This window comes from Botrytis sinoallii, assembly GCF_014898435.1.
Source record: "Botrytis sinoallii strain Bc 23 chromosome Unknown BSIN_025, whole genome shotgun sequence".
Lineage (NCBI taxonomy): Eukaryota > Fungi > Ascomycota > Leotiomycetes > Helotiales > Sclerotiniaceae > Botrytis > Botrytis sinoallii.
In genome coordinates this window covers 239,839-261,246 of record NW_024066052.1, presented here as the reverse complement: position 1 = coordinate 261,246, position 21,408 = coordinate 239,839, and the positions used below count along the sequence as shown (strand labels likewise).

The following is a 21,408-nucleotide window of genomic DNA, read 5'->3' as shown; positions in this document are numbered from 1 at the left end:
TGCAAGATGGACGAAGGGTTCACAAATGGCAAAAGCCATTCGCAGTACCTACAGAATATGCTCCAAGGAGGTTCGAGCGATACGATTTCGCGTGCAACTTCGCCAGGTCTCGGGTTTGGGGCCAACGGAATCGATACCGACAGGGAGAAACGATACAGGCCCAGAACATTTCCCTACTTCAAACTATTACCATATAAAGTCGAGGAGGAGACCGAACGTAATGTGGCGCTGGCAGAAATTATCAAGCAGCTTTATATTGCTCTCAAGGCCGAAGATATTGCACCCGGTGCTGTACACTGGACAAGAGAGCTAAGAGCATGGCTAAGTCTGAAATTCGACATTACTCGTGCGTTGCGTGTGAAGCTTGTTAAGCTCTATTACATGCTGTCGTTGGCCCCAGGCTTGGACTTGAGCAATGGAGAAAGATTCGAGAGCATGTTTAGATTCCTTTTGACTAGGTATGTTGCATCGTCTTCATTGTTGTGCACAACTAATGATTAATTAGAAAAAAGCATCACCTCAAACCCGGAGCAGATCTTATTCTTGATTGGAGACCACTTTGGAGAGAAATCAAAGGTCTCGTTCTTCCCCATGAAATGGCGGCGCATCAGGGTAGCCGAAAGCGAAGCCACAAGAACGTTGCGAGCCTTGCAGCTTATGCATCGCAGTTTTTTGATCCCGGTGAAAGAAAGGCTATGTTCGAGGAGATTCTACCATATTTTAGTACCTCGGATTGTTCATACGCATTCATTACCCTTGGAGCTCTGAACATGATGATGCCAACTCAGCCATCATTGAATGAATCGGGCTCACTTCAACAGCCACAAGATTACTTGCCTACGCTTTTTCATCTTTGGTCACTTGTCAACCGCTCTAAGATCTTTGACGTGACATTTTTAGACATGTTTTCGAGGCTTGCCCGAGATTCTATAGCTAACGAACATGTTAACTTCTCTGAACATGGTATATTCACAAAGGAACAATCCGATCTTATATTTACGGCAATTTTGCGGTTGACCGAGATACCCGTTGGACAAGCTACCACTCCATATAGTCCAATGGTCGACATGGCTTCCGGCCTTGGGGTATATCTTGAAACAGACAAGAAGCGAACACCCGTCGGATATACAATTGCACGATGGATAGTTATGTCTCTGTCGCCATTATCTCTAAACAGCGAAAATTCTATTCTGTCAAATCTTGAGGGGTTGATACAATCCATCGATACCTTTTTTCATCCGTCGAACAACGGAAACTGGGCAGATATATTATCACAGACCGTCTTCCATCTCGTTGATTTCTTCCTCTTGCGTTGGAATCGGGAACAGAGTGGCGAAATGGACACACCACCCGCGCGACGCATTACTCCTGAATTAAAGAAGAGATTCGTCCTCATTCTTAAAGACGTAGTTTTCATGGGAATCTTTTCCAAAAGATCAAAGATTCTCAATTATTATTTTGTTGCACTTCAAGGTTTAGCAAATCTTGAACCAAACTTAATCTTGCCAGGAGCAATGCAAAGATTTTACCCTTCACTTCAAGGTTTGGTTGAGGTCCATCGAACCTCTTCATCTCTTTGTAGTCTTCAAATGCTCGCCAATGTTATGTCAAAACATAAGGGATATCGTTGTCATATTACAGCGTTGCTAGCTCTAGCTTTGCCTGGTATTGATGCCAACGACTTGTCCAAAACCCAATATACTTTGAATTTTATACAGGCTGTGGCATTTAGTATACCATTTACGGATCTCACAAAAAATCACGATGGTATCCATGACACATCCCTTGCCATTCAATGGGTACAGGGCGAGATGGAACGACTGGAACGAGATGGCCCAAAGGTGGAGATTGACTATGACACGGAGCTTAGTGATGAGGACGAAGCCAATATCTTGCGATCTTCCACCGCAGGCTTTGGCGAGTTCGTCTTAGCTCTGCTCGGGAAAGTATTTACCTTATTAGAGAATTTACCTGAACAAAATCGGCTGCGAACCGGAGCTCCGGAAGAGAACGTGGTCAATGTTTTACCTAGCGCTCTCACACCTTTGTTTTGTTCCTTGTCACCTGATCTCTTCGACATGGCATTGGAGAAAATGGCAGCTTTCATTAATAGCCACGTTGTCCACCAGGCTAGAGATGCAATGGCATTTATCGTCAATTCAATGTGCAAGGCTAATCCAGAGAGGACAATAAAGCTGCTTTTGCCGATGCTTGTTGTTGGTATCCGAAACGAGATTGATTTCAATGATGCTGCATCCAACAGGAGTGGTGGTTCTGACGTATTGCCTCGCGATCGAGCTTTAGTTTGGCATTTGAGTATGCTTAGCATGATTGTTGTTCATGTCGGAGATGCAGTCATGCCATATAAGAAAGAACTTTTTGATATAGCTCTTTACATGCAAGAAAAATGCTACGGCCTCGCCACAACTCATGTCTCTAATTTTATTCATCACCTTTTGCTCAATCTCACCACAATCTATCCTGTTGATACTGCCCTATATGAACCAGAAGTTTTTGAGAGAGGTCTTGATGTCAGCGATTGGGGTCGCAACACTAAACCATCCGAATTAACGATAAAATGGCATGTGCCTTCCTCCGATGAGATCGGCCTTGCCGTTGAAATATTTGAGTCTCAAGTAAAGACCTCGATCGAGAAGCTTGACAATTTAACCAGCGATTCTCCAGCCGTTTCACGTAAGGGTAAGAACAAAGAGTGGTCAGATGAAGTTGAAAGAGCTCTCACGCATATTCGGTTGATGATGTCCGGTGTTTCTGTCCTATTCGATCCCAAAGCAGCCTCCGGGAATTTACATGGGGAGTTTGATTCAGACAACGACATCGCTATGAATGGAGATAACCCCATGGAAGGTGATGATGATCCTTTAGCGGAAGCTTCCGAAGATGAGGAAACCAGACCTCAATTCCATTATCGTGCAGGATACCTTTTGGAGAAAGACAGCCCAGCGTATGTTCGTATACACAAACTTCGCGAAGATGTTGGCCACCTATATTGCAAGATGCACAACTTTCTGATGACATATCAAGAAGATGATGTTCCTTGTTTCACCGCGCTTTATTTGGCATACAAATCATGGATCACAGATGTTGGCAATGAGAAGTCTGCTCATACCTTGGAACGAATGAACAAAATCTACCTCTCAGAGATTCGGTCTTTCAAAGTTACTGGGCTTAGGAAGGTATATCCAAGACCCTTGTTGATAAAGCGCGCTGGAAGCTATCACCTACAGCGTTCTAAACACAACGCATCGGCACGACAGAAGTCGGATCTTGATAAGGAACTTCTTTTGAATCTAGCAACATCAGCCATCTCCCAGTATGCCGAAGTTCGAGTCACGGCTCAGCAAGCTATGGAGTCAGCTTTGAAGAGCGTTATTGGCGGTCGACCCCTAGTTGTACCCCAGTTACTAAGTGCCTTTAGAACAGCTTTGGAAACAAATGATTTTGACCGGATCAAGGGGTGTCTTTATACGTTATTATTTGGTAGCCTTACGAAAACAATCTCCAAAGATTGGCGGTTTGCGCCAGAGCTGATTGATCTATACATTAAGTCTGGATCTGTCGATAAACCCTCTATTCAAAAGGTAGGTAATACTGCCATGTACGGAGGATTGATTGAATTTGGCAGAAGAATGGAGACCCTTGTTGTCCTCGACCAAGCTCTTATTCAAGAAATAGAACCACAAGAAGATTGCCACTCCACTATTAAGACCAGGAACGACTTCATTATTGGACGACGTGTTAGAGTGGAAGAAAAGAAGTGGAAGTTAGCAGTGGAGCTTACTGAATTTGCAAAAACTGCTCACTGGAAGCTTGCCGGGCGTTGTACTTTATTCATCAACAATTTGGGTCTCCGAGTGCAAACACTTGCACCGCCTGAAATGATTGAGCTCGCTACGTTAGGAGCCGTCACTGAACATCCCGGGCTTCGAGCAGCTCATACTGAATTCATGACTCGCATCCTGAATCACATTGAAACTCGTGCTATTTATGGCCATAGCTTCGAGAAGTATATTCGCGAAGAGGAACGCCAGCCTAACAAGCTCGAGATTTCCGTGGATAATAAAGACCCCAAGTGGACCAAGAAGTTCTTGGACTCCTTCGCCGAGCCTGGACAGCCAGAATATTACTTGGATCGCGATTGGCCCGGATGGCTTGTCTGGGGTAAGAGCTTTTATGCCATGCGAGCAGATCCTATAGAATTCACGGATTTCGATGAGCTAGAAATTTCGGCGAGAAAGCAGATTGGATCTCTGTTGACTTTAGACTGGTATCAAAAGTTCTTCATGTACATGAAGCAAGAACCAAGAGACACCTCTGCAGATCGATTCCGAGTGCAGAACACAACTTTACTAGTTCAAACGTTCGAGTTGATGCATTCCGGACTCACTTCAGCCAACTTTGATGATATCAAAGAAGAGGTAAGAAAAGTATACGAAGATGGTAGTGACAAACATCAGCATCGTGCAACAGCAGAGATCGTGGCTGGGCTTATGCTTTCCACATATGACTTTCCGAACAAGAAACGTGATGAGGTTTGGGCTTTCTGTTTACCTATCATGTTAAATGTCTTCTCCGAAGGGTTGACACCAGAAAATTTGACTTACTGGGTCACCGGTCTTCATATGGTTATCGGTGGAAGAGACCCCAGGTCATCAAGAGAACTTTTTGATTTCCTTGTTTCATTCCGGTTAGATATTACCTCCAATGCAGCCTTTAAGGATAGTTCCAAGATTCAGCTCTTGGATGTTGCTATCTCTGATGCTGGTTGGCATTTCCGCAACGACGAGCCCATCCTACGAGATTTCCTGGACCACATCGACCACCCGTATAAAGCTGTGAGAGAAGCAATTGGCCGCGCAACTGCTACCATATATCGTATGAGATACTTTGAGGCATTCAGAGATGTGGATACTCTTCTAGAGGCGAACAAGTCGGCTTCTTCCATTGGTATCAAACCTTACGAACCCACGGAAGATTTCTCTTCAACCATCCGAGACGTCTTTAAGCGACTAGAAGCTTGGCGTGGTCAGCGAAATCCGGGTGAGCAAACACCAACCTCGTATACCAATGGTAGCAAAACTGTATTGTTATGGCTTGATTCCACTCTGCAATCTTACGAATGTACCCAGCTTATTAGTTTCTTCCCAAATGTATTTATGGAGCAACTGTTACATATGATGGATGTCAAAGAAGATCCAGAACTCCAACGTCTTGCTTATCACGTATATCGCCACCTTCCCAATATCCCGTTCCGTGCTGGTGAAGATGGTGAGTTTATCTCGGCCCTCATCCGTATTGGCAAGGTATCCACATCATGGCATCAACGTTTACGAACTTTGATCAACATGCAAGTAATCTATTTCCGTCGCATATTCCTCATCCGACCCGCCGAGCAACAAGCTCTCTTCACAGCCGTTGCCGAGATGCTTGAGGACCCACAACTCGAAGTCCGCCTTGGTGCATCTACTACACTTGCCGGCATGATTCGATGCTCACCCATCGTTCTTCGCAACAATATTCTATCTACTTTGCGCATCAAATTTACACAAGCTCTCAAGAAGAATCCTATGCCAAAGAAAGTACAAGGTGTAAGCACACCAGTAAACTCAAATGCTCAGATTATTAAAAGACATGCCGCTGTTCTCGGATTGGGTGCCTTGGTTAACGCATTCCCATATGCAACACCACCACCCGAATGGATGCCAGAGGTATTGGCTACTTTGGCAAGTAGGGCTGCAAATGATGCTGGTGCAATTGGAAAGACTGTGAAGAGCGTGTTGGCAGATTTCAAGAAAACTCGGCAGGATACTTGGGTAACGGATCAGAAGGTATGTTCCTGTCACTCTTTTGTCTTCTGCACTACACTTTTTTTTTTTAAAGCATACAACTAATCGTTCACAACAGTATTTCACACCCGAACAGTTGGAGGATTTAGAAGGCGTGCTCTGGAAATCCTATTTTGCATAAGGCACACGTCGTGGTGGCACGATACTTCGGGTAGAGCTTACGATGGTAATTGAGATCTATGTCAAATGGTTTTGGAGAGCATGGTTGATGATAACATGAATGGGAGTTCTCTTTTCACTCGGTTAAATTACTAGTATACCCCTCAAAGTATGTTCTCGACTCGAGCTATGATATAAACAAGAAGATACACATGGTATAGGTTGACTCTTTTCGCTTGCTTGGGCTAGGACTAAAATCACGAATGTAAAATAGGATATTGAGACGTCAAAACGTTGAGAATGGGACGGAAAGGGATACAATGTGTTATGGCATGAAATATGATGAATAAATAAGAGTCGTTGATACCATTGATGATTTTGTGGTTATGGGTATCTGTCTGTGCTGAGCATTGATGTCGCATTGCATTTGGTAGCGTAGACTTTAGGGAATACAACCTAGTTTGTATGAGTCGTTTGACATGAATATGAAGATTGTGAGAGTTGGGGTGAATGATGAGTCTAGTGTTGGGTTTGTGCTATTCATGTTGCTTGAGGGGGTAGGTTGTGAGAGTATGATATAGTATGTTGGACATCTCTGAGAATCTTCCATACGAATTGGACTAGATATTTGCAGCGTGGAACTGAAATCCCTAGGGGCAGGATAGATAGAGTAGGTATCTGATGGGTTTATGGGCTCTTGTGGAGGTGGGATGAACCGCGATGTGAGATTTAAGTATGTGGAACGTAAGGTAGGTGGTTAATTGGAGTGTGAGGGATTTTGTGTGTTTGTTCTGATTTTTGTGTTGCTTTAGGGGAGGAATGGTTGTGTTTCTGCCATGTTGCATATACAATTTAAGTATTGTTAAGGAGGAATATTGAAAGGGATGTTGGAGAATCTGTATACACATGTACGTATTTCGACTCAAACTCGAAGTAGATGCTCACAATTCAGACAGCGAAGGGGGGAAAGAGTTTTGGGATTGAATTCGGAATATTCGGACGAATGCAGATGGATGTATTAGACTATTGGTATCTCTCTGAGAGGATATTTGGTGGAGGAAAAGAGATGTGAGATTTGGAATTTTCTAGCTTTTGATTTCTTCGTCTTTGTATGTTTTCTTACTATAGGCAGGTAGGTATTTATATGCAGCCTTTGTATGCATCTTCTATATTGAAGAATATCTCCCTTCTCTCTCCCTCAAAACTTCCATTCTGTCTCCCTACTATATTCGAGTAACTGGGCATAAAAACAATCAAAATCTCACCTCTTCCCTCCTTCCTATCTCATCAAGCCATCTTACAAACTCACAAGATCGAAAACATTCCAGTAGCATTCTTCACATTTCTTCTTTGCAAACCAATGTCATGTGGTGAGATACTGTATCCTATCTACACACATACACCGCCCAACTCAATCAACAATCCCATCTCTCTTCCCCTTCCTTCTTCAACCTCCCACTCAACCCTCGTGCCCAAAACGGCATCTTCTCAAATCCCAATTCCCATGCCCCCACGTCCCATCCCCGCTCTAATATCACAAGTCCCACACTCGTTATCCATCGCTCAGCCCAGCCCAGCCCAGCCCAGCCCATCCCATCCAAACCCAACCCAAACCGGAAATCCGCGAATCCACACCCAAAAAACCTCCCCTTCCCTCCCCTTCCATTCCCTTCTCCCACCCTTCCAATCTAATCTCCCCCCTCCGATCCCCTATCCCCAAAGAAAAGAAGAAACGAAAGAAGAAGCAAAAACCCACCAACTGTGGATCCCCCAAACGGCTGGGTACCCAAATCCCGCACTTTCTGGTACCGAGAAACATGGGTTCACCAAACCCAGCAATCCCACCCATTTCCCTTCCGCGTCTTCGAGAACCCTCATCCCGGTGGATCGGATGGATCCTCGGGGGATTAACTTATCTCGCTGCATAATCTTGGGCCCCTCCCTCTTTCTCGTAAGGGACGGGTGTGTGTACGAGAGGAGGGAAGGGCAAGGGCACGTACGTGCGATGTTTGAGGATGGAGGGTTTTGGTTGGTAAGGTTCTTTTTTTCTTCTTCTTCCCTCGCTTCGATGATCGGGGAGATGGGAATGGGAATGGGAAGAAAGCGGGTCTGCGTTGGTAATCTACGGAGGGAAAGGGTGGGGCTGTGCGTGCGGAGTTTAGGGAGGAGAAGGTTATTTTTTATTGATTTTGGTATTGATTCTGGTATTGGGATTGAATTTGGGATTGAATCTGGTACTGATGCAGATTAATGATCATCCGCGAGGACGTTGGAAATATTGGATTTGGTGGAGATGGCTAGGGAGCGAGGGAGGGGGTGGAGACATTTTTTCTTGTTTTCTATACCTACCTAGTTCTGCACATAACAATACTAACAATACTAACGATACATAACACTCATATCACAATAATGACTCATGTACACATTGCATCGCTCATTACAAATAAACATACACACACTTCCACAAAATTAAACATCCATTCAATTCCCCATACCTGGTCCGGTCTGGGGCTGGCAATCCCGTAAAGTATCGGTGCCGAGTACATGAATCATAAAATCACAATTGTGATTTCGACACCAGGTGGAAATTTCCATTTCCATTTCAATCTCAATCTATTTTTTCCTCTCGGGTTCTCCGGTCTTTAGTCATCTCGCGTGAATCATCATACGATAAGTGACTATCCTGTCTTGCTTTTGCTGAATCTTGAAAACGGCATTGGAAAGTCACAATGGATTTTCTGAGTCGGACGTCAAAAGTGTGTTGCTTTTTTGGCATGGGGGACATCACTTTCTGGTTTCTTGGTCGCTGGAATTCTTGTTTCTATTCTTGTCTTTGTTTCTGGCATGGGGGTATTGACTTTTGGGAATTGGTTTTGTATGGTATCTTAACTTTGGGATTTTCACTTTGATTTTGAGTTTGGTGGCGCTGTTCTTATTTTAGAAAAGAAACTCAGGGGGGCTTCGAATCGTCGGAACAAATCTGTATCGGCCCAACGTATCATATTTCGTAATATTTCATCGTACATTTGAGAACCACAGGAAACCATTGCCACATGTTGAGCTAGGTATCCAAGTGTGGATTTAGAGTTTGGATTTACATAATTTGCTATAATTGAGTACTTTTAGAGTTCAGAAAGATACCCAGTTAGGACTAGCTTTTTTCGTTGAAGATATTGAGACTGGAACAGCTCAAGAAATCCATAAGAGAGATATAGTAGGGACGATCCGGCATGAGCCGGCCTGTCAAGAAAAAGGCTGCCATGCACTACGCATACATTCTCAGACACTGTGGATTCATGCAAACCGCTTGGGAGATATCGTGGCGGCATCCATTTGGTGGAAGAAAGACGAATCGGAAAAGGTGCAAGCCATCCATTAATAGACATGTTTGAGCAATACGTGCAAGAGAACCCCCACAGTAATAGTGTTTGCAATAGCTCTTGTATGCATATGAGTCAGTATGTGCTTCCGCGCTGACGATGCTGATTTCCTGGGTCTCGGCAGAACGATCAAGATAAATTCAGGGGGGTTTTATTGCATGCAGATCATAGAGACGGTGATATTGCATTGTTCACACTAATGATTACTGACATATACATCGTGTGTCCCAATATAGCATTGTTGACATACTCAAGTATATCTGATCAATATTTAATGTAGTGTATCAGAAGGCATGAATTATCAATCCAATGGTAAATGCAAGGCGAGCGTTCTTGTCGTGTTGTCATTAATACTTCGTAACACATCGCAGCTATGCTTTGACGCTACTCGAGAAGATGATACTGGCAAGTCAGGAAAGTTCGTATAAGCTTGGAAAAGTAGCATTCAGAAACAAGGCGACGAATGACCCTCCTATCAGGTGTACCCAGACGCTTCCAATAAATCATATGTGGAAAGAGATGCATTATCTAGCATGATGTTCTTCGAGATATTGATTAATAGCTGATGCTCGATAAAAAAGACAAGGAGGAGCTCGAGAAAGATATACATTGGCAATTATTGCAGCCTTAAAGAAGTAATCCGAGACTGATCTCGTCAGTATCATGAGACGTCAGTATATCATGTGGCTCTAACTACTCGGGCATATCCGGAAGCTGAACACTATGGCTCTCAGATTCAGATATTGGAATTCGTCTGCAGAATCTGCAACTGTGCAGACAGTGTATAATTTTGAGGTTGCACGAAAAAAATCAGTAACGCTTTGAATAATTGTTGGGAAGTACAGGTTATGACCCCCATTAACTATCTTGAAGCCTTGCTTCGCTCTTTCAAGTTCACTTCTTATCTCCTAGTTGCTAATGATTGTCTTGAAATATTTCGAACAGAAAAAGAGAAGAAGGTTCAACGACTATTTCCTGTTGGTGAAACAGATCCTCTTTCATTACCGGGTGAGATATAGTTACGGAGTCTATTAATGGTGATAGTAATTGACAGAAAGGATAATCATGATGAATGAAAATAGACAGGCTTCACGAATGATAACACGAATTGGGACACTGACATTACAAGTGTCAGAACTTGAGATGGTATTCGCTTCATCAACCCTAAAAGCATGTTCGTTGCCAAGGTCTTCCCGAAAGAACGATCTCTGCAGATCATGCACCTGTAGACTTAGGAAGAAAGTATTAGCCACGCAACACGATAATAGCATTTCCCTATTTTGATGACTGCACGCTGCATGCAACTGATTCTGAATTTTGAGAGTTGTTGCGAGCGAAAATCGTATGAGATCCATATACCCGTAGGTTTTTCGAACGAACACCTAATCAAACCCATCTTCTGTTGAGGCCCTCAACTTCGCATATCTCTTTCCAATCGCTCCAATAAAAAAATCAGATGACTGCCACAGTATGCGCACTAGCGAAACATAAAAAATTGCACATGGGGTGGTGCTACTTGTACCTGTGTGATGTAGAATTGGATGGTACATTCATATAAATCCCTGCACAAACTTCTTCAAACTCGTGCCCAATTGTGCTTGATTGTGACGCAGAAGCATATTTAAATGATTTGGAGTTATGTAAGAAAGCCTAGCGAAGACATGTGAAAGTAGGTCAGCCCACTTTGCTCTTACAGACTTGAATATTTCGAGTGGAAGTTAAAGAAAATTATGTGGGCAACCATATGAACTTTCTATGATATTCTTAATCGTTCAGGTCAAAAGTCGTTGTTTTGAAGCAGCTATGTTGAGTAGTGGGTTGAGAGCTACAGGATCGTCATGTAAGCCCCAGTGCTGATAGTGCCTGCTGCGCCACTGCTTTGATATCTCGGGGGATTGTGATACCAATGCTTAATAAATTGAATTCGAACATTAAGATTATTCGAGAACGTCAGCTCCTCCCAACCATGATGCATTGTGTGCTCGGAAGCCGATATGTGGTCGGCGTTTGAGTCTGAGCGACAATTGACTTGCCTATATTGAAGACATTAGACCATGGATGTATATAGATTCAATTGACTCTGCTATGATGCTATTGTTTTTAGCTTTTGCCAGAGGCTGAAAAGATCTTTGGGTCATGCTGTCATATGGTTTCATTTTTTAATAGCAACGTCGAGCGATTAATGGGACCAAAGAAGAATTGCAGGCGAACTAGAAGTTGAATGATGTCTAGGACACTTTCGTTCCGGAAGAGACTCCGTCCTTGACAATGACCATTCGAGAAATGAGATAAGGACGAGGGGGTATCAATCCTAGTTCGTACTTGGATTGCTAACGGCTGAACCGTGCAAACGGCTTTCGGCAAGGACCCTTTGATAATTATCCGAGTTTTGAATTTAATGAGCGATCCGGTAGCGATTTAGAGTTTCGACAACTGCAAGGACTCTTGATCGGCGGCAATTTGGTCGGCTGTGAATCTGTGATGCATGTACATTACGATGATTCCTCAAGCAGATATACAGTACTGCCTTATTCGAAACCCTCCTCGAACTTTTCCTTCCAAGGTGACCTATCTACAGCAATTTCATAACCACAAGAACAAAGAAATTACGAACGGATAATAGCCAATGATTGACGTAGAAGCGAAATTCTATTGAAAATCCTGGTCCTTGTTTGGCCGGGGATTGAGGTCAACCTCATTAGACGTTTAAGATAATATCGAATTTCATCCTTAAATCACTCATCCATCCGGTCCTATTCTTAAAAACCTGTAAGATGGAGCCCTGGCTTTAGGATACGAATTCCCTTGACTCTTGAATCTCAAATATTGATATGTACCCCAGCCGAGATTTCAATGGTGTGGAGATTGTTAGAATGAACATTTGCTGTCCTGGCTTCGACTCGAGTTGTGCTCTAATGAAATTGATTTGTTGATGTATTTGACTTTTCCGCACCCCCGAATTATTTCTGGTTCGGGAATGTAACCCGAGACATGAAGACGACACTCTCCGTATTGGGCTTTCCCATTGATTCATCGTTTTATCTTCTAGACATAGTCTACCACATTTAGTGCCGCCGCCAACTGAGTGATACATTGATGCTCAATTTAGAAGAAAAAAGGTCTACTGAAAGTACCGATACCATGTTTTGTTCCGCAATCCGTCGCCTTAAAGGAGCTTGATCTGTGCAGAGTGTCTCGGGAACGTTGATAGAACTGCTGCTCCATACTTTTCAGAAGTTGCATAGAGACCAAAGTCTGCTACCAAACAACCTATGAATCCTGATATGATGTGGAGTAGCCGGCACAGGGTTGACAGCTTCCCCGATGTTAGAACTTGGGAAAACCTTCATGGAGTTCTATTGTGGATATCAATGAATGAGTTTCAGCGCGGCCAGTTTAAGTACCGGCATATACCTTGCAGGGCTCGCACTTCTTGATTCCCATTACCCAAATTTCATTTCGATTTATCGTGGTCTTGGCGTTCCATGAGCACCTACCATCTGTTTGTCTACTCGTAAATCTCGGTTATTAGCTGTTAGAACTGTCAGAACCTTCCATGTCAATCATGGCACTGTCCGGGGGGCGGTGACAGATGTCAAATGTAATAATAGTAGTCAAGTTACGGACTAGCATGCAGGATCGTCAGTCAAACGGTTGATAAATAAGATGCATGATAATTGGGTAGCAATATGAAGTTCTCGGTATCGAAGATCCGCGCCACTTCGTCACAAAGGGCTTGGGAGCATGTTTGGAGAAGCGCCGGACATATGATTATAATAGCTCGAGGCACATCCAGCATAGTTTGACCCCTGAACAATATCCCTATATGACATCTCATATGAGATGATACTGTCGCGTCCGTAAGTAGGCCTGCAAGATTTGAACCAACCAGCCAAGCACCAGAAAACCGTAATCTCAGGAAAAGATCTGAGCCGAGGCCCAGCTCAACTCTGCAACGCAATGTCAAAGATGATGAGTGGATTCAACGTTCAGATACAATGATTGTCAAGGCAGAGACATGATTGGGCCTGTAGTAATTTGCCCAAGCTGCTATCGTAAGAGCTGATTATTTTGTGTAACTTGACATGCAGGGAAGATCGCCGGCAAGAGGGTCGAGATCTCGCTTTCTGACATGTCGTTGAGGAAATTAAATTGCCATGTGTCTCCCTCGTCCGAAAAGGAAGCGGGATGCTTCATGTAACATCCCGTATGTCCATCAAATCACAGATGAAGGCCAACATTCAAGCGGCGAAGAATAGTAGAGAAAAATCAAGGCAGAAGAAGTTTGTGATAGAAGAAAGGTCAAGATTGTATGCTGTGTGGCCTGTGGCGTGCATGATGATGGCCCTGTTCTGCATGAGCCCGCGTTGCAAGACTGACTGATTGTGCATCTGGATGCAGCTGTAGATTTCGACCCAAGAGTGATCTGTGCAGCGGAAGAACGACCGACAATAGTTCCATATTCCATGTCCAATGGTGTGTGAACGCCGGACGGTGGCTCCAATGCTAGATGAGATTTTATCAAATACCCTGAGTCTGATAGGGCCTTAAGGCTTGAGCCCTGTATAAATTTCTGAGTTTCTCCTTCTAGCGTTCCGACGAACCCTGTAGATGAGGAGTATTCGCCGCACATAGGCTAATTTGATATTAATAAGTGCCGCTTCCCGATCAGTTCCGGGAATTTCCAAATAAGAATCTTCGACCGAAAGTGATGGACTTGGATCAAGAAGTTAGTGGAGTAGAAGAAGATTTGGACATCAAAGTCGTGGAGGGTTTCATAAACATTATCAAGAAACCGGTATCTGGAACTTCTGGGAAAACATTCGAGAATTTCAATGCTATGCTGTCAGTCATGACTTGATAAGGCATATCAAATATCGCTCGATGTATAGTAGTACACAATAGGAGGGCTGTACTTCTATATCCGGCAACTCATGCAATTATCTCTTGGCCTGACTACGGCTCCTAAAGCATATACTAGTTCCCGTTTGAAACATTGGCTGTGGGTATTTTCTCTGGAATTCATTAGACAATCGGATTTTGAATACATTTCTCCATACTCATTTCACCATGCTATTTTCCAATCTTTGGAGTCGGACTCGGACTTGAGACTGCTTTGCTTAGAATCGATTAGCCCATATTCTGGAGTAACATACCAATCCATGTCCCTGCCACTTCGACCTCCACGAAATGAGGTAGGTAGGAGGAAGGACATAACGTTGCATGAAGCCTTTCATATCCTGTTACCTGTAGCGGTTATAGATTAACCTATGGGGAACAGATGAGGTTCCATATCGTCATATGATACGTCTCGCTGCGATGGCAATTTAAGTGTTTGACAGGTTCTAGCCCTTGGATTCTCAGTCAAGATTCGTTCCCTGAAAATCAAATGTCAGTCAGTGACCACCAATACAACAGTAGCATTACCAACGGGCAGATTATCTCTCTGATGCGTCCATACCCGTGAACTTCCAGGTGTATTTTAAGACGATAATTTTGGATTTTCCTACATATGATGATGCGGATTAACCGGTATTGGGTTTCTAGTAGTCAACACTTTTTGGTAACGGACATGCTTTGAAGAAATTGGAGAGTAAATTAGCAACGGTTCCAAGGGATCCGAAAGCAATGCGGAGATGTTATAAGAGGAGATGCATGTGAATATAAGTTTGGAGCTTGATGTAGCATGACTGTATAAGTCACATGGTAGTTTGCGATATACTGGCCATGGTGCATTGACTTGTAGCTGTACTTGGGTAGATATTGCATTCTAAGAATGATAGAAAGATTGATATGCTTCGGCTGATATATTTGTATTTTGATAGTGTTGATGAATAATTTGCGTCGTGGGGGGCAGACAGAATGTGTGGTGGTGGTGGTGGTGGTGGTGATGGTGGTGGTATGAGCAGCCACGAGCTACTGATGCATAGCATGGTCTCCCCCCTCTCCCCCCTCCTCTCCAAATCCCTGCATCTATTATATATTACTACCTACCTAGGTATAGTGTATTTTTATAATATACCTACCTGCCTACTTACGTATATACGGATAAATGTCTCGCGTATAAAATTGACTTGTGGCTATCTACTAGGTAATTACTGTAGATGTACTCGTACGTGCATGCAATATTTCCGGTTTCCTGTTCGTTCACAACCATAAACGTACTTCGGCCATCGAACAGCAAGGTGCACACAAAAGGCAGCTCAGAAGAGATAATTTCCCAATCGATGGATGATGTGAATTGTTAAGCATTCTGTACCTCCCTACACACACAATGTTCTATTCTCGGCCAATTCTGCTTGGGGGTGATACTTCTTCCTTATCCATATCAATCAACGACAGCATGTCGGCCAAGGTAGAGCAGGCAAGTAACATCTTCTCACAATTCTCTCTCGCGCCTATCACATATCATTTTACGTCCGATATTCCATTCTTTTGGGTCTTCGTTTGGGTTGCCGACTGCTTCAATAAACGCTGTGCATGGTGCATCAAATGAAGATCTTACATGAATTGATGGAGCTCGTGGGTAAGTTCCGTGTTGTATTGTGTCAATGTACTATTTTCTTTTTTTTGTTTCATTTGATATGAGTGAGTACTTGTTTACCAAGTTCATTTGTATGGCTATTTCCAACGCTACTCTTGGGCTGTCGTGTTAGCATTGAGACTGCTAGGTCTATGGCACGCCTGTCAGATAAGATTCTTACATCGGAGTGAACGTCCTCCTCCAGCTACCTCCGTACAGTCTTAAACTGCCTTCCATCAACGTCATTTGCCTTGGAAATTGGAAATTCAAATTCTGAAAATTGACTCGACCATAGAGTCCAGAACTTCAGGTGCAGACCAAACTGACCACAAGATACCCATGCTAGATGTTGGCCTATCCTAAATTAATAGCCACGGAAGAGAAAAAGAGGCATCTCGACGGGAGGGATAGTAGATCTCGATTGGCTCTTATGTTTGTGGCAATCATTTCTATCAATATATCTAATATCTCGACTCCATAGATAATGGACTGTGCGGCCCCATACCATGTCACTCTGCTGTATCGACAAGGAAGACTAAACGATATATGTACCCACACTATCTATCAATTCACAAACGAAGAATCTTGGAAACGCTCACTACTCTAATCTAATCATTTCATAAGGGTGAGACGACCGGTATGACTCGGGCTCTCACCATTCAAGTCGACTCAACTCTGCGCTGCTCTCACACCCGGCATTTATGAAGTACCGTAGGTAGCGGGCGTACCGGGAACGAGGAGACTTCCTTCCTGCTACAATATCACTCATCTCCAATATATCTGGGGTGCTAAACATGGGTACGAGGAAGAACAAGCAGGCATGAAGCGATTGTCCAATGTCCTTCTTTTAAAAATACATATTCTATTGAGGTTCTAGAGGGGACCTGGGGCCCTGTCATCTTAACTGGCTATCAATGAACAAGGCGAGGAAATTCAAGTGCTTCATCGAATTAAAGCTTGACTTCGGCAACGGGCAACATAAACGCACATCTCGTCTCCAATCTTGCACTTAATCACTTACACCATGTTCTCATAAGCTAATTCGCCTCATCCCATATTTTCCTTCTCTTTCTTTGCTAGTCTATCGCCTTAGCCACATACCCATCTGTCTATTTCTTCACATCACACCTTTTCCATCAGCTTGAACCAATAAAGATAACTCTCGAGCCGTTACCCTATAGGTAATCTTGAAACCCATAACGATACTGTACGTTTCCAACTCGGCATTAATCAGACTCCTTCCACATCATCCTAGATTCCGGAAGTGCACCAGAAATTTCCCGTTTGGGTGGAAAGTAGCCATAGGGATCATCAAGATCTCTCAAAGTTGGGGAAGAGCGATACAAATTTAGCCTGGGCTTGCAACTGCCTCATCGGAACCCGTTACATCCATCATTACCGTCGATACCACTGCCTCACGGACTTCTTCCTCGAAAAAGTATTCTTGTACCTTGCCTCCAAAGATAAATTCTAATTAGAGTTCATCACTTGTACTCTGTTTGTTCTGGTACAAACAACTTGGGTGAAATACATCACATCGATACATTTTTTTTGCCTGCTCGACAACGAGAACTTTGGTGTATCATTTGCATCACAAGCTCACAGCCTCATATAAAGTCTTCAAATCACCTCATTCTACAGACAGTAAGGTATAGTACTTACTCGAGAGAGAGCTTAAAGACGTTACTCAGTTTAATCACTCGATCACTTTGGTTGGTCTGAGAGCATTAGATAGAAAATCCCTTCTGTCCCTGCATTTCTTATCCGCGCCATCATTTTGTTCAAGTCGAGTACCGAGTATCGCTGCTCGTGAAGCACCAATCAGAACTGCTTAAAGTCTTACTCACCCAGTCCTTTACATCAGTCGCATTTTGTCAGTTTGCATTTCTTCAATACACGACCGTTGAATCTTTACCTTGTGTACCTACAAGTTCACCTGAATCGAAGACTCGAGGATCTTGGATAACTCTACATTCACGGCATTGATATCGTCGCCAAGAGCTCCTCATTTATCATAATCATCATCAAAGTGGAGAATTCTGTCCATTGGTTCTCGCATCTGGTATTTCAAGAATCTCCTCGATATCAAGTTCAGTCTCAAAACAACAAGACACCAAACCCAGAGCCTCCATATTCTCTTGAAAGTAAGAGGCGGTCCCCTCTCATTATTGCCAGCGTTTCTTCGCGTTCACATACACACCTTGACAGACAGTACAGTTCTCTGGCGTATATCATAAGATCGAAAGGAGGAGACACTGTAGCTGCGGACTGTCTTGGGCGGCACTACCTCGAAGGGACCTCGACTTCTTCAAAGATTATCCAGGCCTATAACCACCAGTACGGTTATAAATCATTTAAAACGGCATCAGAAATCTAGAACATATGCTTCCCGATCTTCTCTTATTCAACGCCAGTACTTTCTGGTTGTCCTCAATTCTACCTGCACCCTTCCACATACTCTCAAAAATCGATTACTCTTACCTTCATCGCAGCCACAAGACGCCATACAACAACAAGACCAAGGAATCTCACCTTCCTATCTATCAGTACAAAGCTTCTTCGCAGTTGTTTGTTTCCTTGTTAGTAATTAGGAGTCGGGCTCAAACTCAAACTTGGACTCGGACTTGGACTCGCAAACGCCAGCCAAACTTACCTCTATCGCAAGTACGATTCATCAGAAAATAACGAGATCTCGGATATAGAAGAACATCTTGCCTCTCCACTACCTCCTCTATTCCTGAGCCCATTTTTTGTTATTTGTTATTTGTTAGTCACACAATACTCGAACTGTCGATTTATACATCTGTGGCGCAAGCACAGCACAAAAGTATACGATCAAACCGAGGAATAAAAAGATCTCGAATCTAGATAAAATAATTTATAATAATAAGTATGAATTCTCAACCATCGCACGACTTCGCGCAGGCACAATCTCTCCAGATTCCTGGATTACAAAGGTATGCCCCCCATTAGTCCAGCCGTACTTTTATATTTGCCTTTGCTCGAACAACTACTGATGTATGATAATGAAGCCAAGACTGCAAGCTCATCATTAGACAACAACCTCGCTACGCGAGAGTTAACATGGGCAAAGAGAAAGGTAAATTGGCCTACAGTCTTCTGTACTGGCATAAATCTAAATTATTTCCAGACCGTCGAGCAGTCGACCCTCCGCCTGTTGTTCAGCTTTTAATATCCCACGCGGTCGACCCCAGTGAACGTTATATTATAAGTATGAAGGCAATCTCTGTGGCTTTCTTTCAATTGCTAACTCTTACAGACCCACATTTCTTCATGAAAAGTAGTCTTACGCCAGTCACAGATATGCAAGTTGGGACATCCCATGGAGCCTTACTAGCAGGCACTACTGTTTCATCTTGTCATCGTCTGAAGGATCCGGAAACTGACGAATGGGGCGCGTATTTTGTATTTGGCGATTTGTCGGCCAAGATAGAAGGTACCTATATATTGGAGTTCAATCTTTTCGAGAGCCGCGAAGATGAAGTGGTGTGGATGGGATGCATTTCGTCAGATCAATTTAGCGTATATTCGTCAAAAGCTTTTCCTGGAATGATGGAATCGACCACTATGACCAAAAAGTTCCAGGAGCAGGGGCTCAAGTTGAGGGTTCGTAAGGAGCCTCGGTCGTTACTCAGAAAGCGCGGTCCTGCGTTTGATGATTACGAGCCCAAGAAGTATCGTGCCAGAATTCAAGAGCCGGACGAAGAGTCGGGTTCTCCAGAGGCGAGTAAATACAGCGAACAACAACAAGCCCCACATCAAAGTACACGTATGCAAGATAGATACTCGGTCTATTCTCAGGAATCCTCGTCGCCGGAAGAACGCCGGTTGAAGCGTGTAAGGACTGATACCCTTTCAAGCCAATCGCAAAGCCCAAATTTCAATCAACAAGCTTCTGCCGATTCACTTCAATGGCCTAGAGGGTACGCTAATGTACAGCAGCAGCATCAGCATCAGCAACAGCAGCAATCTTCTTTTGCTAGCCATCATGTTCCAAGCCAACACCCTTTGCAGAGTTACAACGACTATAACTCCTCAAATTATGCACATTCTCCCCAGGAAATGACTACACCGGTTCGAGATCAGTTCTTTTCGAATCAACTCTCGAATACCCACATCCATGACTCACCTCAACCCAGATCTTTACAATTTGATATGAGTAATCAGCGCCCATCTCCCACATACTATCATGCACATTCGCAAAGGCCACTGCATTCGACCGTTCCTATATTGTCAGAGCCCAATCCATTGAATCACAGGCAGACAACAGATTATCCAGCTATGGGATATCCACCAAGATCACATATTTCACACAGTGGTCTTACCGGAATGCTACCGCCATCAAATTTCGGGAGAAGTCCCATCGCTCCTGGATTTCCCGGCTATCGGAGAGACACTGCATATGAGCCACTACCAGGAGAAAGTCTTAACATGGGGCAATATCCAGAGCAGGGTCATTTTGGTCTTCCTCTGAGAGATCCTTACGAAAGCCGTCCCCCCGCACATATTGTGACAACATCACAACCAGAATATTATCAATAAGGTTACAGAGAGTTACCATCCATCAGACAAAATAGGCGCTGTATTGAGCTTCATCTAAAAGGGCGTCTCATCGATAACAAAATACCCATTTCATTTATCCGTTTCATTGCATATAACCATACTCAGTTTCTTCTTCTTTTCTTTTATTTTCTTTTCATTTCTTTTTATCAATCGTCGCCATTTATGGCCGTATGGCCTCTTTGGTTTTCATTTGTTGCTCCTCGGGTAGGGACTGGCTATATAGACACATCTTGAAGCCTCTCCTTTTCTTGCGTAACTTTCTGGTCTGGGGCTGGGTGCATATAGCAGGGCCTGGTATGGAGATACTGGGCAGCTTCGAGGCGGCGCTGGGCATGCATGGAACTCGCACATACTCATCTGAATAGCGTTCTCTCCATATTTTCTTTTTGTCGATTACTCTCCCATCATTATCATTTCTCTCTAAGCGTTTTTTCCTTCTCTTTACTCGCAGGTTCGCGAATTGTTTCTTCGGGCCGGTATACCCAGGGTGATATTGGTACTCACGCGTAGGGCCGTGATGAAAAATTGGAAGTAGGGCTTCGATCAATTGGGCATTGGGCATTGGGCATTGGACAGAGCTGGGCCGGGCAGCAATAGGGGGGAATCGGGTGGATGGAAATTGTATTATAGGATGGATGGGTTGGCGAAAATTCGAAGAAGGATGCATCAGTTGCAACGACGCCGGCGGAAATTTCATATTGGGTGCTGCAATCAACAGCTGGACAGATTGGCTGGGACTGGGAGAATTGGGGCAGAGCAAGGAATGGCAAGGAAAGGAAAGGGAAAGGGAAAGGGAAAAAGATGCCGGCGAGCTTGGGAGTGAAAGGGTACACATATATAGTAATAATTGGGAGGCTCAATGTAGCATAGCATAGCATACTAGCAACGTATAGTATTCCGCAAAATTCGGATGGCATTTATTCACATGTAAATACATAAATACAAGGAATATCGC

At 43.7% G+C, this 21,408-nt stretch overlaps 2 protein-coding genes across 2 annotated transcripts; both read left to right on the top strand.

Annotated features, from left to right (window-relative positions):
* Positions 1 to 6: 6 nt before the first annotated feature.
* EAF02_010399 (uncharacterized protein) lies at positions 7 to 5,988 on the top strand (the record flags this gene model as incomplete). The annotated part of the gene is made up of 3 exons (XM_038906447.1): positions 7 to 458; positions 506 to 5,849; positions 5,926 to 5,988. The coding sequence occupies 3 exons, from the start codon at positions 7 to 9 to the stop codon at positions 5,986 to 5,988; spliced, it is 5,859 nt and encodes a 1,952-aa protein (XP_038753711.1).
* A 12,713-nt stretch (positions 5,989 to 18,701) lies between these two features.
* On the top strand, positions 18,702 to 21,408 carry EAF02_010398 (uncharacterized protein). Its single transcript, XM_038906446.1, has 4 exons — positions 18,702 to 18,826; positions 18,902 to 18,969; positions 19,021 to 19,101; positions 19,150 to 21,408. Exons 1-4 carry the CDS (start codon positions 18,762 to 18,764, stop codon positions 20,430 to 20,432), a joined length of 1,497 nt encoding a protein of 498 aa, XP_038753710.1. The 5' UTR covers positions 18,702 to 18,761; the 3' UTR covers positions 20,433 to 21,408.

Coding starts and splice junctions, on each gene's coding strand:
- EAF02_010398 (XM_038906446.1), top strand. CDS start 18,762: ATGAATTCTCAACCATCGCACGACTTCGCGCAGGCACAATCTCTCCAG. Junction 18,970..19,020: donor TAACATGGGCAAAGAGAAAG/GTAAATTGGCCT, acceptor AATTATTTCCAG/ACCGTCGAGCAGTCGACCCT. Junction 19,102..19,149: donor CAGTGAACGTTATATTATAA/GTATGAAGGCAA, acceptor TAACTCTTACAG/ACCCACATTTCTTCATGAAA.